This window comes from Euprymna scolopes, chromosome 14 (genome assembly GCF_053919585.1).
Source record: "Euprymna scolopes isolate OS-2025 chromosome 14, ASM5391958v1, whole genome shotgun sequence".
Lineage (NCBI taxonomy): Eukaryota > Metazoa > Mollusca > Cephalopoda > Sepiida > Sepiolidae > Euprymna > Euprymna scolopes.
In genome coordinates, this window is record NC_136495.1 from 70,700,551 (window position 1) to 70,718,162 (window position 17,612).

Here is a 17,612-nt window from a genome sequence, read left to right on the forward strand (position 1 = left end):
ATTTTTAAACTTTTTTTTTTTTAAATCGGTCGAATATCGCAAATATTTTACCGAATTTTATTTTCTTATTAATATTTTAATTTTTTTTTTTTTTTTGGTGACAAAAGTCGTCCAAAATTTACGCTGCAGATCTCAGTGTATCCTTTTTGGTATCGTGGGTATTTAAACACACACACATTTTTTGTGCAAATTCTTTAGATAGTTTTCCAAAAAAAAAAAAAAAAAAAAATCGTTATCCGTTTCTTGTTTTTTTTTTAATTTGTTTTCTCTTTAAGAATTTTTTTTTTTTCTGTTTCTCCGTTTTATTAGTTTTCTTACCATTTTTCAATGACGTAAGCGATCAGCATTTCACAAAATATGTTAGATCCTGCTTTTATTTTGTTTTTATCACATTTGCATATTTTCAACCGCCATTTTTTTCCCGATAGAGTTATCCGTTTAATCGATATTCATTGTGCTCCCTCTTTCTTGTGCCTTCCTTGTTTATTCATTATTACTTTTTTTTTTTTTTTAATATTCTCCAAAAATATTTTTGCATCCGACTTCATAAGAGAATGATGTATGAGGGGTGGGGGTTAAAGAATAGGGAGTTTTTGGTCAAGTGTACCCATGGCTACTATATAAACGACGGCAAGGGCTCCAACGTGTTCAGAGGAATTCTTGGATTCCTCCTACTTATTTTACTTCTATTTTTCGATTCAACTGTTTCCTTTTTCGGTTCCTATTGTGGTCTTCTTTTCCATTCTTCACGTGTCTTCTGTTGAGTCGGACGCCCAGCTTAGAAAGTTTTTTTTGTACACCAAGTATTCGTCCACCCCATCTCAGAGATACGTCATTTGCGTCGCCACGTCAAAACTCTGTGGAAGAAAAACAACATTTATTCAGTAATTCAAAGTAATTCATTTAACAAACATATAAATATCATTAACAACTTGCAGTTATCGATCCTATTATAATACAACGTATTTACTTCAACAGTGCTCAATACGTGGGTAGAGCTAGGTAGTAAGTTATAAAATATATATGGCAATTAAGCTACACATAATATTCCGCGTTTCATCCATACTAGGATTCATCAGGCTTATGAAGCCTGATGAATCCTAGCGTGAAAATATATCACTTATCAGTTGGTTAAAGGGAAGCTTATTCCCAACTCGCATTTAGGTCAAAATGAACTCCGTATATATATAATTGAATTTATTCAAAAAGTATCGCAAAACAAAAACAAATAACATGTACATAAAACATTAAAAAAATGCGATAGATTCAGTCATGCGAGATAGCCTAGTGATAATGGTGTTACGCTACTTACCATGGGGTCCCGATTTCGAATCTCGCTAGATCCAACCACACTGATGAGTCGTAGACGACGAAACACGTGTCAGCGGATAATTATATTTTAAAAATAATACATTGGTCAATCCCTATGGGGGTACTAAAATTGGTTAAAGGGAAAATTATTCCCAACTCGCATTTAGGTAAAAATGCACTTTCGTATATATCATTGAATTCATTCAAAAAGTATCGCAAAACAAAAACAAATAGTATTGCTACAAATATAATTTGCTGATTTCTTTCGGTTCTCTGATGAGAAAAATAGCAAGAATAGCATTCTTTGAAACCCCGCGGTTGAACACAAGGTTAAAAAAAGAGTCGCCATGCACTATCAACTAAACCCCAATCTCTGTCCCATCGCCGAAACGTGGCATCCTTGTCCCTGTTTTATAAGTGTTTTAATAACAAGTGCTCTGACGAACTTGAAGCACTAGTACCTTCTCGACGATAATACCCGTTACAAACCCGACAAGCAGTAAAATACCCACCCCTGAACTGTAAAGATCCTTAGTAGCCGAAAAGCCTTCTACTCAAATAGCTTTTACCACCGGACTGCTGTACTTTGGAATTCCCTACCAGGCCCTTGCTTCCCTGATCGTACTGACATGCAAAAGTTCAAGTGTAATGTGGACAGATATATCGCTGCCCAATTCTCTAAATAGTACCACTCCAAATCTGGTCCCAAGTAGTAATCCCTCACGACTAAGTGGCCCTGTGCCTTATTTGAGGTGAAAAAAAATAGTACATGTATGTTATCGTAGTAGATAGAACATTAGTGTATTAGTAATTAACTTACCAAAAACGTATCGCTGGTGGGTAGTCCAGGTAGACTGTGTACCGAATTCGTACTAGGTAAGCTAGGTCGCCTCTCCATTTCGGAGTCGTCCGGCTCGTGCAGTGCGTAGCCGTTATTTATATAGTAAAGCATACTGTTACGGGTTGTGGTCGCTATTCCTGGTTGAGGGATTGTGTTACGTCGAGCATACGACGTGCTGGCGGTGCAACTCTGCCCAGCCACGTCGGCGGCGGCAGCAGCGGCGGCAGCCATCTTATTGCGCGCCATTCGTATTGCTCGCCGACAGTTCAAGTTGTCGTCTATCGCCGAACTACCTGAGCTGCGACGCCCGCTCTCCAGGTCGTCGTCGTTGTCATCATCGTCATCGTCATCGTCATCATCGCCGTCCTCCTCATCTTCTTCTTCGTCGTCGTCGTCATCGTCGTCCTCTTCGTCCTCTTCCATGAGAATTCCGTTTGCAGTGTCATCGTTGTCATCCTGGTCCTCCTTCATAGCTTCTTCCAACGCATGGCCGTAGAGGTCATCATCCGTGTCTCCCGCCACGTTACTCTTGCCCAACGTCGAGATGAGCATCAGTGACGCAAACGAGGAGATGGCAGACATGGCCACGCCACGCCTGCCTTTTCCGTCTGAAAACAAAAAAGAAAAAATATGATAAACATTTGAGAATCCAGAAAACAGTGTCAGTACATATAGTTTTCTACTTGTTAAGTACTGTTGACATATCTGGGCAGAAGCTGCTAGAAGCAGCCATCCTGCCTTGACAGAGTTCAAAATAGACTTCATAGCTTAGTGGGGGATGCCCTTTTCTCTTCCCTGCAGCCTCTTTCCCACAGAAGAGACGTTGCTAGCCTGTCTCTGATTTATCGTTACTTTCATGGCAAGTCCTCAGCTGAGTTTCGGTCTATGCCCCCCCCCTCATTAAACTGTCTTTGCTTTATCTTTATTTTTATGTCAAGTGCTCGTCTGAGCTTAAATCTATGCCCCCCTCGTCAAACTTTCATGAAAAACACTCATCTAGCCAAAACCACGATCAATAATTTCCCCTAGATTAGATTCCATGAACAAAGCTCCTTTCTTAAAACTGCATGCCTGTGGAACTCTGTTCGATTTGTCTGCTTTCTAGTTGACTACAAGTCCAATGTAAACAAGTTCTTGATGAACCGTCCCCCTTAGTAATCCAATTTACAAAATTTCCACTACTTATGTTTATTACGTTGTAATCATATTGAATAGAAACTCGCTCGCCCATATGACTGTCGGAACCGTTGCGCTATTCGGCTGCTGATATGCGGGCAGTGAATTAACAGTGTACCTAAGCTCAATTTGTTTAGCATCGCTTCATACCCTAATGGTAATTTGTATATCACTTCTCAATATGCTCTCTCTCTCACTCACACGCACACACACACACACACACACACACACACACACACACACACACACACACACACACACACATATATATATATACATATATATATATATATATATATATATATATATATATATATATATATATATAAATGGATTGGGGGCTGTTTGTGCCTACCGCTAGAAAAATAGGACTTATTAAGACATTAGCTGATAGAGCACTTAGAATTTGTTTTTAAACACACTTGAACACGAATTGAAAACTGTCATAGACATTTTCGTTTGGTTATCCGGAGAATTTGATTAATTATACTATTCATAATCATGTAAAAAAAAACCCCAAAAAACCCCAAAAGACAATTCTCTTGTAGTTCTGGGTGCTTCCAAGTGTTCTGTTTATTTTAAATTACCTTGGATTGGAATTGCTGGTCAGTGTTTGAGTAGACGGATTAGTACGTCTGTAACAAATTATTTCCTGTCTTATGTCTGTATTGCGGTTGGTTTTTGGTGTTTGCATCACACAAGGCAATGTTATCTATGAATTCAATTGCCAGTCCGCTGCTGGCTATGTGAGTCGAACCTCCTTAAACCTGCAGACACGTATCAACCACCATATACTGGTAAAATTTAGACTGGGCAAGCCATGTCGTTTCGGCCCTTTTTCTGCCTTGGAATTTTCCATTGATCAACATCTAATTGAAAATTCTGCTTGTGCCAATGCCTATAAAACTGACTGTTTCAGAATATTGCACCGGGCTAACTCTCAAAATCATTTAAAGGTTTTAGGGCGAGTCGCAACTTTTTCATGCAAGCCTTCGCTTTATCGGCAGAAAGAATTTGTTAAATTATTAGACTTGTTTGGAAACAGATTTTAATCGTTTTCATACCCCTCCATCTCTATTGTACATATATTTGCTCTTGCGTGACAATTCTGTTTTTTTTTTGCATCTTTTGATATACAACGATTAACTCGTGATAATTTTGTTGATGAAAGGCGCCCGTAGTTTTTTTTTACGTATATTATTTCCAAAGCGATATATATATATATATATACTAGCATGGGTGCCCGGCGTTGCCCGGGTGTTTGGAGGTGTATGCTGAGCAAAAAAAAGGGGTAATTTTTTAAACTTTGACCCCTATTATGACCCCTGAAAATTTATTTTTTTGGCCTCAAGATAAGTTACTTTTCTACCAAACTGGATATATTTTTCGTATTTTTATTCAATGTAACATGTTTATTCAGCTCGAAAACCATACAGTGTTTACCGATGTATTGGAAAATTCAAGATGGCGTCTTAGTCCCTCTTGAACACGGTAAGTTTGGGAAAAGGTGTTATAAATAAAAAACTGAATAAAATACTGTTAAAAACTCGCTCAATATGTTACCGTGACATAGGTTGACATATATTCGGCGGGTTTTTAATAGTATTTTTTCTAGTTTTTTATTTATAACACCTTTTCCCAAACTTACCGTGTTAAAGAGGGAGTGAGGCGCCATCTTGAATTTTCCAATACATCGGTAAACACCGTATGGTTTTCGAGCTGAATAAACATGTTACATTGAATAAAAACACGAAAAATATATCCAGTTTGGTAGAAAAGTAACTTATCTTGCCTTTGATAACATGTATTTGTTATATATTTGGTTTTTGACAACTTTTTCGAATTTATGTGTACAGTAATACAAACCCGTTTTTCGAGCTGAATAAATATGCTACATTGAATAAAAACACGAAAAATATATCCAGTTTGGTGGAAAAGTAACTTATCTTGCCTTTGATAACATTTATTTGGGTAATCTCCAAAAATACCGTTAGGGCTTACAACATGGCCGCCAGAAGAGTCAGCAAAAAACTGCGAATAAAATATATAAAACTCGTAATTTCTGTTTTTAAAGTGGGTTGTCAATTTTCTTTATGAAATATACTTCCAAAATAAACTATTACAGTCGTTTAAAACATAATAGAAGTATTATTTTTTTTTTTTTTTAAAACAATGTTTACAAAATGTCTACGAACGTGCGTAGACATTTTGTAAACATTGTTTGGTTGCCATAACAACGTGACGGTAGTGAACGTGTGTGTGTGCGTGTGTGCGCGTGTGCTTGCTAGTACTACTATTAAGTTTGTCGGAGCGTTTGATTTCGTGTAGTTTAGTTTCGTATTTTTTTAATTTGTGAATAACAAGTTATTAAAAAATTAAACCCTTCCAAGATGGACAATAAATAAAGCCATAATATTTTATGGTAAAGGTAAGAGCGTAGAAACCATTGTTTTTTAGGAGATGTGATTATTGGATTAACCAATCAGAAATCGTCTGTGGCACACACATCTCTGTTTTTATAGATATATAGATATATGACAAAAGTGTCATTGAAATCGGTGAAATCGTTCATTTTTCATCAATCAATTTGACAATTGATTGATTTCCTGCTCTAGTTGGGGATCCATTGCGGTGCATGGGGAGGGAGCTTCACATGCTTCACCGCTGTAACTTAGTCCACAATACGTTGCAGTCTATATTGATCTGTAGAAAACCTATTATCGATTATTTATTATTTTATATACATTGGCTTGAATTAAAGTTTAAAATACAAAAGTCAAGCATTATGGTTTAATTGTGCTCTAAGCAGAAACATTCATTTTGAACGCGCACTCGCATGTCAAAGAATCTAACATTCATTTCGAAAGCATCCCTGTCATATTAAAGAGCGTACTGTTGATTTTATATGTCGGGTCTTGCTGCTTGTGTAGTAATAAAACTTCTCAAATGCACTTGTTATGTTAGATTCGTCCAGGCGTTGACTTTAATTAAAATTTCCTGCCCTTTCTTTCATCGGACTTGTTCGATTATTGATTATCGATACTTATCGAAGATATTCCGATACAAAACTTATCTAAGAATACTGCTAGGCACATTAAGTGCATTAGTGTGAAATTTCATAAGAATTGGTCCAGCTGTTTTTGAGTCCATAGGGAACGAACTCTCACACACAGACACACCTACAGACAAAGTTCCTTTTATACAACAGTAAAAATCTCATTGTATAATTTTCATTGCCTTTAGGAACTTCGAAAGGTTATCTGGATTAACTCCGTCGAACATCTCAAGGTCATTCCCAGACTAAGGTTTATGTTAAGGTTGATGGAACATCCAACAGACAAATTGAAATAGATAGTTATAAATTCCGCATAAAAATTCCCAAATTTTTAAAAATAGAAATTAAAACTTCTTCGAGAATATAACGTAATATAATTATTATTTTCTTGTAATTACTGTTATGAAAATATCTACTTGCCTTGTGATCTCCAGTTAGAGAGCGGGGGAAAAATGGTGATTAAATAAACACCAACAGATGAACGTGAAGAAAGAAAGGAGGGTTATAAGAGAGAGAGAGAGAGAGAGAGAGAGAGAGAGAGAGAGAGAGAGAGAGAGAGAGAGAGGTAGCATTTTGATACTTACACAGACACGCGGTAATTTCATGTTCAGGCGCCCCACGACTTCTACTTAATGCAACTAATAATTCGACGTCTCTCTGAAAAACAGAAAACACATATAAGTAATAATAACGCGGTGAAACAGTCGAACAAAAATACAGAACGTCTGTTATATGCACAATGGCATAGAAAATCTATTTTTTGCATAGTTTTGTTGAATTGGGTACAGTTTCTTTTCTTTTCTTTTTTTTTCAAAATTGTCACTTTTGAGAATTTTGCAGAGACTTCTAATGATGTGATTGATAAACATGGCGAGAGATTCCTTCAAGATATTTCAGTGATGGAAAAACGTTTTAAAGAAAAATGGAACCCTGCCTACTTCTGGGATATAAAAGCAGACTTTCAACACAAGAGGGTTAAGAAGACAAATGCTGTTTAAACTTATCTTTCTTTATTTTTCATTCATAACAATAATAACAAGCCGCGCGTGTGTGGTCCCCCTCCAGTGCTGCATGTGACATGACGCCACAAAAAAATAGTAAAGAAATGATGAATGTGAGAAGTGTGAAGGCCCAACGTTGCCTTCACATTTTCGCCAAGTTTCAGCAAAATCTAATGGATGGATCAAACACTATGGCGCTAAACGTGTCATTTTGGGCCATTTTGGGGCATTTTTTTTACCGCTTTTGAGCCCCTGGAGACGCTTAACCCCAGTGTAAATGTATAACGGTGCAGTTTCTGACCTCAACATATGTATATTTGAGTTGACCACTGTGAAATCACTATATAGTCAGACATATCAAGTTTTTGTTGAGAAATATGAAAAAAGAGCCACAAAAGGGGGCGTTTTTAACACTGAAAGTCCCCGGGGACGCGAACCAGAATTTTGCCAGGGTCTCCCATACCGGATTCATATTAAGAATAATGGGCTCCACCTTTTGGCAAAGTTTCAGAAAAATCTAATCGATGGATCAAAAGTTATGGGGCAAAATGTGTCATTTTTGGCCATTTTGGGACGTTTTTGACCTCTTTTGAGCCCCTGGGGACGCAACGGGAATTTTCGCAAAACGTTTTTTTTTACTGTGCACATACAATTTGTGGCAAATTTTCAGGAAAAACTAATGGACAGTTATCTGGCAATCGTCCGGACTAACGGACGCACAGACGGCCGCACGTACGGACGGACGGACGCACGGACAGACGCACGAACGCCACTAAAAACATCGGTCTCTCTCCGATAAATCGGTAAATGATATGATTTATAGTGCATGATAACAGTGCCTAATCTAGTGAAATAAAGGTCAGATTTGGTATTAGAATACTTTTATTAACCCCAAAACAGGTATTATTGTAGTAAAACCTGAGATTTTTTGTACAGTGAAATAAGAACTTATTACCCAATATCAAAGTTTGTAGCTTTTTATTATATACTGCACGAGTTCTTGCAGGTATGTTACCTTACTACGGTACTTTGTTGCATAATTGTTCTGGCGGCTGATCACCGGACTACTTCCACGACGTCATCCATGATTTGGTGCGTTGGTCGAACTTCGTGCAAAAGCCAGGTTGTTTCAGCTTTATTGTCGCGCCCAGAGCGAGAGATTTAGTTTCGAGATGCTTTTCTTACACTGAAACATGTCATACGCGGCATGTACTTATTTTCAAACTTGTAACTTTGTTGCACACTGGAAATTAAAAATGCGAAACTAGCATGACTAATTACGAATATTTTATTGGGTCACTGTCTGCATGAAAGATGAAGCAACTTTCGTTTATGATATAATCAAACAAGTCGGAGATGGTGGAGTGGATTTAAAATAATATTTTAAATAATTTCCTCCATCATCGAATAATAAGTTTCATTCGCATCAAGTAGGTTATAAGGACTCCAGAAAATATGCAATTGACTTGCGCACACATTAAACAAACGGATCACAAACCCGATTTTTTTTTATTTTCCGTTATAATATCAAGTTTTAACACAGGGTGTCCAAAAAGTCACTGAAGAATTGAAAATCTTTGTCATTTTACCATTAATGATTATTTTTTTTTCTCTATTCCAGATATTTTAAAGATAATATTTGGGAAATTAATTATGGATAGTTATAGCAAGTACAGCCTTGAACAATGGCACATACGGCGAGAGACACCATGGAGTTTCTCAGACAATGCTTTGGCGACAACATTATCTCTCGCTATGGCAATGTCAAATGACCACCACGTTCCCCGCATTTGACTAGTTCCGACTTTTTATGTGGAGATATCCTAAAGAAAGAGTCTAACAAACCCCAAACCCTGAAAGAATCGAAGGAAAACATCAGGAACAAAATAAGGGAGTTAAATCGCAATCCAGAGATTCTGCAATCTGTCCTGAATAATGTTTTGGAAAGAGCACAAATATGTGGAACTGAAAATAGGGCAACATTTAAAAGACATTATTTTTCATGAATAAAGATTGTTTGAATGTCTTAGATTGTGGTAAAAGTACAGAACTATATCATCAAAATTAAAGAATCTATTCAAGTTCTTAAGCCCTTCTGTGACTTTTTAGACACCTTGTATAGGAAAGTTTTATTTTAAGAAAAAAAAAAGTGGGGCACTAAATATTTGTTTATTTGAGAGTCGTTTTTTTTTTGTCTCAACCGAAGATCTTATTTCTGGGCTGTATACGCTTTTAGCGCCCTAAATTTTCGGTTTAATATCAATTAACGGAGGGGTTCGGCCTTGTCAGCTCGTAAAGTACGCTTAAATATATTTTGATTCATGCAGATTTCATATTTATTATTACAGAATCAATTCCTTATTTAATATCATATTGTAACTCATATTGCAGTACCATGGTGAACATTTATTATTTAATCACATTCTTTAGCGATATTTTTTAATGTTAATTTCTAATCTTGTTTCAGTTTTCATAAAATATTTGATCTTATTTTGGGGTTTGTCAGGACTGTTAATAATGTCTAATTTATTCAGTAGTAGTAAAGGAGCCCGGCCTTGCCGGGACGTAAAATGCACTTCAATACTTTTTTTTTTTAATGAATTGAATTTGGGCATGCGCAAAAGTAATGGAAATATGTCGGTAAGATGAAATGGACATTTTGCATTTCAACTTACCGATATAGATCGGCTCGCGTTATTCATCCACCCAAACTAGAATTTTTCACGTTATAAACGATCCTATGTGTATAATTACTATTTCTGTTAATTTCATTGTTATGTAATAAGCAGTTTAAGAGTTTATCGGTTAAATATCTACACATAGACACACACATACATCTACTGTTTTATTTATATACATATATATCGTAGATTTGTTTATAGTGTACACAAATAACCGGAAAGAAACCGGTGTGAACATCACTTACATTTTGCTTATTTTCTGGGGTACTTTAAACCTAAATTATTCTAAAGTATTTCTAAAATGTTAGGCTTAAGCTTAAGGCGTCTTAAGAATGAATTAAAATTTCTTTCCTGTTTATTTGGTGTCGGATTGCTATGGATATAATTCAAAGCAAAATTAATATATTTAATTATTAAATGAGAAGTTACCAATTCAGTTTCTTAATTTTTGAGACGAGGATCGACCGAGTAATAATTGAATTTTTCTTATTTGCAAGGACTCATGATGTAGTTGTTATAGTACTTGATAAATTGAAGTTGTAAATTTTAACCTGTTTGGAGATAAAAGATCCAATAATCAGTGTAGTCGAAACTCAAAACACAATTGCGTTTTATTTAAAACTAGCCTGGGTTCCCGGCGTTTCCCGGGTGTTTGAAGATGTGTATTTAGCAAAAAAAAAAAAAAATGTAGTAGGCAGGAAGGCTCGAACCCGTACGGGGAAGGAGAAAAAGAAAGTGAAAAAACCCTGACGTCTTTGCAGTTGCGTCCATCGCCAAACTAGAAGTGGCGATGGTTTAAATTAAAGCTAGTCAATCGAAAAGAGGCGGTGACTTTTGAAAATATCGGCGAAAAAAGCGGCTCCTCTTGTAGAAAAATGCTCAACGAGTGAAGGAATTAAGGTTTTTTTTTAGCCAATTTTTCGATATTTGTTGTCCGAAGAGTCGTGCTTCAAAACGGTACGAATCTCGTGAAAATCCGTCGCCTCTGCCGAAAGTTTTAGGCATACATACATAATACCACATACATACATACACACACACATACATGCATACATTTAAACAGACAGGCGAGATTTATATTATAGATTTCTGCCGGAACGAGAGGATGTTACCCCCGTGAATTAAACATAGGGTTCCGTTCGAAATTTCACGCACATTTCCGTGTTTAACCAACGAGTTCGCAAAATACACCGGAAGAAGGTTAGATGGTACATCGACTGAAATGTTTTGCCAATAAAACTCAAGATGAAAAAAAATAGTTTGAGGAATTCAAATAATACGAATGATCAAACGTCATCTCAAAATGTCAGATACGGAAATAAAGTAACGTTAATTGCAATACTAAATGAACTAATAACAATAAGAATTAATATAAACTAGCGGGACCTGTGGAAATTCCACAGCAGCATTTTTCCTATGCAATATATTGTTGCTGAGAATGCTGTGAGCGTTCTATTCAGCATGAATGAATGCACAATCATATTTTAGTTTTTTTTTAAATTAAAACTGTACTGCCCCTTTACTAAAATAATAACTTTGATATATTTCATGAGCTGATTATTTCATTACAAACACACCGGTCAATTAACTCATATTTTATCATTTTTCATAATTATTGAATATGTTACTATGTTCGACAATAATTTTGCATAATTTCAACCCACATTATCGCCTCTCCTTTTACTAAAATAGTAAATTTGATATATTGTATAGACTGATTATTTTATAAAAAAAACACAACTAATTATTAACTCACATTTCATCATATTTATTTTTAATAATTCTTGGATATAGTACTAATTTTGACAATAATTTTTCATCATTTAAACTCGCCATATCACACATTTTACTAAAATAATAACTTTGATATATTTTCTAGGCTGATTATTTCATTACAAACACATACATCAATCAACTCACATTTCATCATTTTTCGTAATTCTTGGATATGTTACTAATTTCGAAAATATTTTTTTATAATTTAAACCAACGTTGTCGCCCAACCTTACAAAACTAATAACTTTGATACATTTGCTGGGCTGATAATTTCACTACACACACACTAATCAATTAACTTCCATTTCATCATTTTTCATAATTCTTGGGTATGTTACTAATTTCGACAATCATTTTTCATAATTTATACCCACATTATCGCTCTCTCTTAATAAAATAATAACTTTAAAATATTGTCTGGACTTATTATTTTATTACAAACACACTAATGCACGAAATCACATTTAATCATTTTTCATAATTCTTGGATATGTTACTTATTTCGGCAATCATTTATCATAGTTTTAACCCACATATTCGCCCTTCTCTCTTTACTAAATAATAACTTTGATATATTGTCTAGGCTGATTATTTCCTTACAAACACACCAATCAATTAACTAATATTTCATCATTTTTTCGTAATTCTTGGATATGTTATTAATTTCGACAATAATTTTTCATAATTTAAGCTCTCCTTATCTTCTTCCCCTTTACTTATATAATAACTTTGTTATATTTTCTAGGCTGATTATTTCATTATAAACACACCAATCAATTAAATCACATTTCGTCATTTTTCGTAATTATTGGATATCTTACTAATTTCGACAATATTTTTTTTATAATTTAAACCATCCTCGTCGCCCTCTCTTACTAAAAAATACTTTGATGTATTTTCTGGGCTGATTATTTCATAAAAAACATAACTATCAATTAACTCACACTTCATCATTTTACTTAATTCTGTGATATGTTACACATTTCGACAATTATTTTTAATATTTTTAACCCACATTATCAACCACAAACATAATAACTTTGATATATTATCTGGGATTATTATTTCATTTCAAACACACCAAACAATTAACTAACATTTCGTCATTATTCATAATTCTTGGATATGTTACTTATGTCGACAATCATTTTTCATCATTTTAACCCACATCATCGCCTCACTTACTCAAATAATATCTTTGATATATTTTCTGGTCTGATTATTTCATTGCAAACACACTAATGCATTAAATAACATATTATCATTTTTCATAATTCTTGGATATGTTACTAATTTTGACAATTATTTATCATAATTTAAACCATCCATATCACCCTCTCTTACTTACATAATTACTTTGATATATTCCCTGGGCTGATTATCTTATTATAAACACACAGGCAATTAACTCATATTTAATCTTTGTTCATAATTCTGGATATGTTACTAATTTCGACAATATATTTTTTAATTAAAAACGCACATTATGCCTCTCAATCCTACTTATATAATATATTTGATATATTGTCTGGGCTTATTATATCATTACACACACAAATCAAGTAACTCACATTTCATCATTTTTCATAATTCTTGGATATTTTACTAATTTCGACAATAATTTTCATAACTTTAACCCACTATATCGCTCCCCCTTACTTAAATAATAACTTCGATATATTGCCTGGGCTGATTATTTCATTACAAACAAATAAATGCTGGGTATTCTCATAGTATATATGTTTCGCCTATTTTATCCAATCCCGGGTGACGCCGAATATTCTGCTAATATATATCGTTCACCGATCTCATTCGATTCCGAGCGACGCTTAGTATTTTGCTACTATATGTTTTCCACCTATCTCATTCAATACTGGGCGACGCTTTCTGATAGTATATATTTGCACATATCATTCAATACCTGGACTGACTTTATATCCGCCACCCCACTGTTGAAAATATACATTAAATAAAGTAATGTTTTAATCGTAAACTGTTTCAGTCATTTCCGGGACAGACTTTATATCCCAAACCCACTGCTAAAAATATACATGAAATAATGTAATGTCTAAATAGTAAACTGTATCAGCCATTTACGGGACCGACTTTATATCCCAAACCCACTGCTAAAAATATACATGAAATAATGCAATGTCTAAATAGTAAACTGTTTCAGCGATTTCCGGGACCGACTTTATATCCCCAACATACTGCTAAAAATATACATGAAATAATGTAATGTCTAAATAGTAAACTGTTTCGGCCATTTCCGGGACCGACTTTATACCCCAAACCCACTGCTAAAAATATACATGAAATAATGCAATGTCTAAATAGTAAACTGTTTCAGCCATTGTCGGGACTGACTTTATATCCCCAACCCACTGCTAAAAATATACATGAAATAATGTAATGTCTAAATAGTAAACTGTTTCGGCCATTTCCGGGACCGACTTTATATCACCAACCCACTGCTATAAATATACATGAAATAATGTAATGTCTAAATAGTAAACTGTTTCAGCAATTTCCGGGACCGACTTTATATCCCCACACCCACTGATAAAAATATACATGAAATAATGTAATGTCTAAATAGTAAACTGTTTCAGCCATTTCCGGGACTGACTTTATATCCCCAACCCACTGCTAAAAATATACATGAAATAATGTAATGTCTAAATAGTAAACTGTTTCGGCCATTTCCGGGACCGACTTTATATCACCAACCCACTGCTATAAATATACATGAAATAATGTAATGTCTAAATAGTAAACTGTTTCAGCAATGTCCGGGACCGACTTTATATCCCCCAACCCACTGATAATAATATACATGAAATAATGTAATGTCTAAATAGTAAACTGTTTCACCCATTTCCAGGACTTACTTTATATCCCAAACCCACTGCTAAAAATATACTTGAAATAATGTAATGTCTAAATAGTAAACAGTTTCACCCATTTTCGGGACCGACTTTATATCCCAAACCCACTGCTAAAAATATATATGAAATAATGTAATGTCTAAATAGTAAACTGTTTCAGCGATTTCCGGGTCCGACTTTATATCCCCAACATACTGCTAAAAATCTACATGAAATAATGTAATGTCTAAATAGTAAACTGTTTCGGCCATTTCCGGGACCGACTTTATACCCCAAACCCACTGCTAAAAATATACATGAAATAATGCAATGTCTAAATAGTAAACTGTTTCAGCCATTGTCGGGACTGACTTTATATCCCCAACCCACTGCTAAAAATATACATGAAATAATGTAATGTCTAAATAGTAAACTGTTTCAGCCATTGTCGGGACTGACTTTATATCCCCAATCCACTGCTAAAAATATACATGAAATAATGTAATGTCTAAATAGTAAACTGTTTCGGCCATTTCCGGGACCGACTTTATATCACCAACCCACTGCTATAAATATACATGAAATAATGTAATGTCTAAATAGTAAACTGTTTCAGCAATTTCCGGGACCGACTTTATATCCCCACACCCACTGATAAAAATATACATGAAATAATGTAATGTCTAAATAGTAAACTGTTTCAGCCATTTCCGGGACTTACTTTATATCCCAAACCCACTGCTAAAAATATACATGATATAATGTAATGTCTAAATAGTAAACAGTTTCACCCATTTTCGGGACCGACTTTATATCCTAAACCTACTGCTAAAAATATACATGAAATAATGTAATGTCTAAATAGTAAACTGTTTCGGCCATTTCCGGGACCGACTTTATACCCCAAACCCACTGCTAAAAATATACATGAAATAATGTAATGTCTAAATAGTAAACTGTTTCAGCCATTGTCGGGACTGACTTTATATCCCCAAACCACCGTTAAAAATATATATGAAATAAAGTAATGTCTAGATAGTAAACTGTTTCAGCCATTTCCGGGACCGACTTTATATCCCAAACCCACTGCTAAAAATATACATGAAATAATGTAATATATAAATCGTAAACTTTTTCAGTCATTTCCGGGACCGACTTCATATTTCCCACCCTACTGTTAAATATATACATTAAATAAAGCAATGTGTAATGCGTAAACGGGTTCACCTATTTTCGGGACTGATTTAATATCCCCCACCCCACTGTTAAAAATATACATGAAATAAAGTAATGTTTAAATCGTAAACGGTTTGAGTAATTTCCGGGACTGACTTCATATACCGTAACCCACTGCTTAAAATATACTTGATATAAAGTAATGTTTAAATCATAAACTGTTTCAGCAGCTTTTAGAAAGTAATACATAAAAACATTAACACGGTGAGGGATTAGGTAACCATTGCTTCAACATGAATGTCTGAGTGTACTATCAGTTTCAGCATTCCAGTGACTTAAATCCCCCTATTTTTTGGTCTTGGTTAATGGAGGAGAAATCCTTCATTACTGATACAATTCTTATTTTTGTTATTGACCAGAGAGACCCTTTTGGGAAGCTGGTTTCCCCCTAAATTTTTAACCGACCTCATGTCCAATTCCGCCCTTATGGGGAGGCAAGCAAAGACAAAAAAAATAATCAGAACGGATATTTTTCAGGGCATTTTATAATTAATCAGGAGTAACACTTCCTGGGCATTTTGTAATTAAATCAGAAATAACTTTTTCCAGTTACTTTTTTAATATTAAAACTTTGTTATATTAAACATAGTACCTATTCACAATGCGTCACCACGGGACAGACTTAGACACCAGGGTCGTTTTTTTAACGTGAAGAAAAAATTGTCTTAGTCGTGAAGGATTTCTCTTCCACCGAGAGAGAAGAAATTGAAATGTAGCACCTGAAGAACAGATACTACACTTTGATCTTAGCCAAAAGGCCAAGAAAGACAAATCATTTTTATTAGCTTTGCCTCAACAGCGACACCGATTTTTGTTTAAATATTTCAAGGGTGACAAGGTTTAATTATTCCACTTTTTGGAATACTCCACTTTCCTTTTTTAGGGATGCACAGCATGATAACGGACGGAGCGATAAGCGTAATAATATAATGATGATAAGCAATATTGTTTTTTCTTTTTTTTTTTACATAGGCATCACCACATTATCAAGGCCCAGAGGCCACTCAAGGATAAGGGTTAAAGAGTGTACAGTAGAAATTGGACAATATAGTAATCATTAGTAATGAAAATTTGGTAAATTTGATAACTTATATGGAACGGCTCATCAAGAACTTATTTACTTGAAGACAACCATATTGTAGTCAGCCGGAAAGCAGGAAAACGGAAAACAATTCCACAGGCGTGCAGTTCTAAGAAAGAAGCTTTGTCCATGGAATCTACGTTTAGGTTTAGGCACAGATAAAGAGTGGGGGAAATTATTGATAGTGTTTTCAGCTAGACGAGTGTTTCTTGTGAAAGTTTGGCGAGGGGGGACCATAGATTGAAGCTCAGTTGAACACTTTCCATGAAAATAACGATACATCAGAGACAAACTCGCAACATCTCTTCTGTGAGATAGAGGTTGCAAGGAGGAGAAAAGGACATCTCCTACGAGGCTACGAAGTCTATTTTGAACTCTATCAAGGCAGGAAAAGTCCTTTCTAGCAGCTCCTGCCCAGATGTGGCAACAGTATTCCATCCTTGGACGCATCTGGCTCTTATATAGATAGAGAATAGCATCAGCAGTGAGATATCTACCGGATCGATAGAAAGAGCCCACCATTTTTCCAGCGGCCTTGGCAACAGATTTGATATACGTGTTCCATTTAAGATCAGGAGTAATGGTCA

At 35.0% G+C, this 17,612-nt stretch overlaps 1 protein-coding gene and 1 non-coding gene across 9 annotated transcripts in view; both read right to left on the bottom strand.

The window, feature by feature from the left end:
- Positions 1–56: 56 nt before the first annotated feature.
- The window catches only part of LOC145293082 (uncharacterized), a 721,286-nt gene continuing 703,730 nt past the window's right edge, over positions 57–17,612 (bottom strand). For all 8 annotated transcript variants that reach the window (XM_080139435.1, XM_080139436.1, XM_080139437.1 and 5 more), the window contains 3 exons: positions 6,968–7,040; positions 2,132–2,760; positions 57–857 (listed from right to left, as the gene is read on the bottom strand). In XM_080139435.1, coding sequence (XP_079995561.1) covers positions 822–857; positions 2,132–2,760; positions 6,968–7,040 — 738 coding nt within the window. In that variant the 3' untranslated portion in view covers positions 57–821. The remainder of the gene's footprint in view (positions 858–2,131; positions 2,761–6,967; positions 7,041–17,612) is intronic.
- LOC145293462 (U2 spliceosomal RNA) lies at positions 16,511–16,715 on the bottom strand. Its single transcript, XR_013869733.1, has one exon. It is a non-coding gene; the product is annotated as a U2 spliceosomal RNA (small nuclear RNA).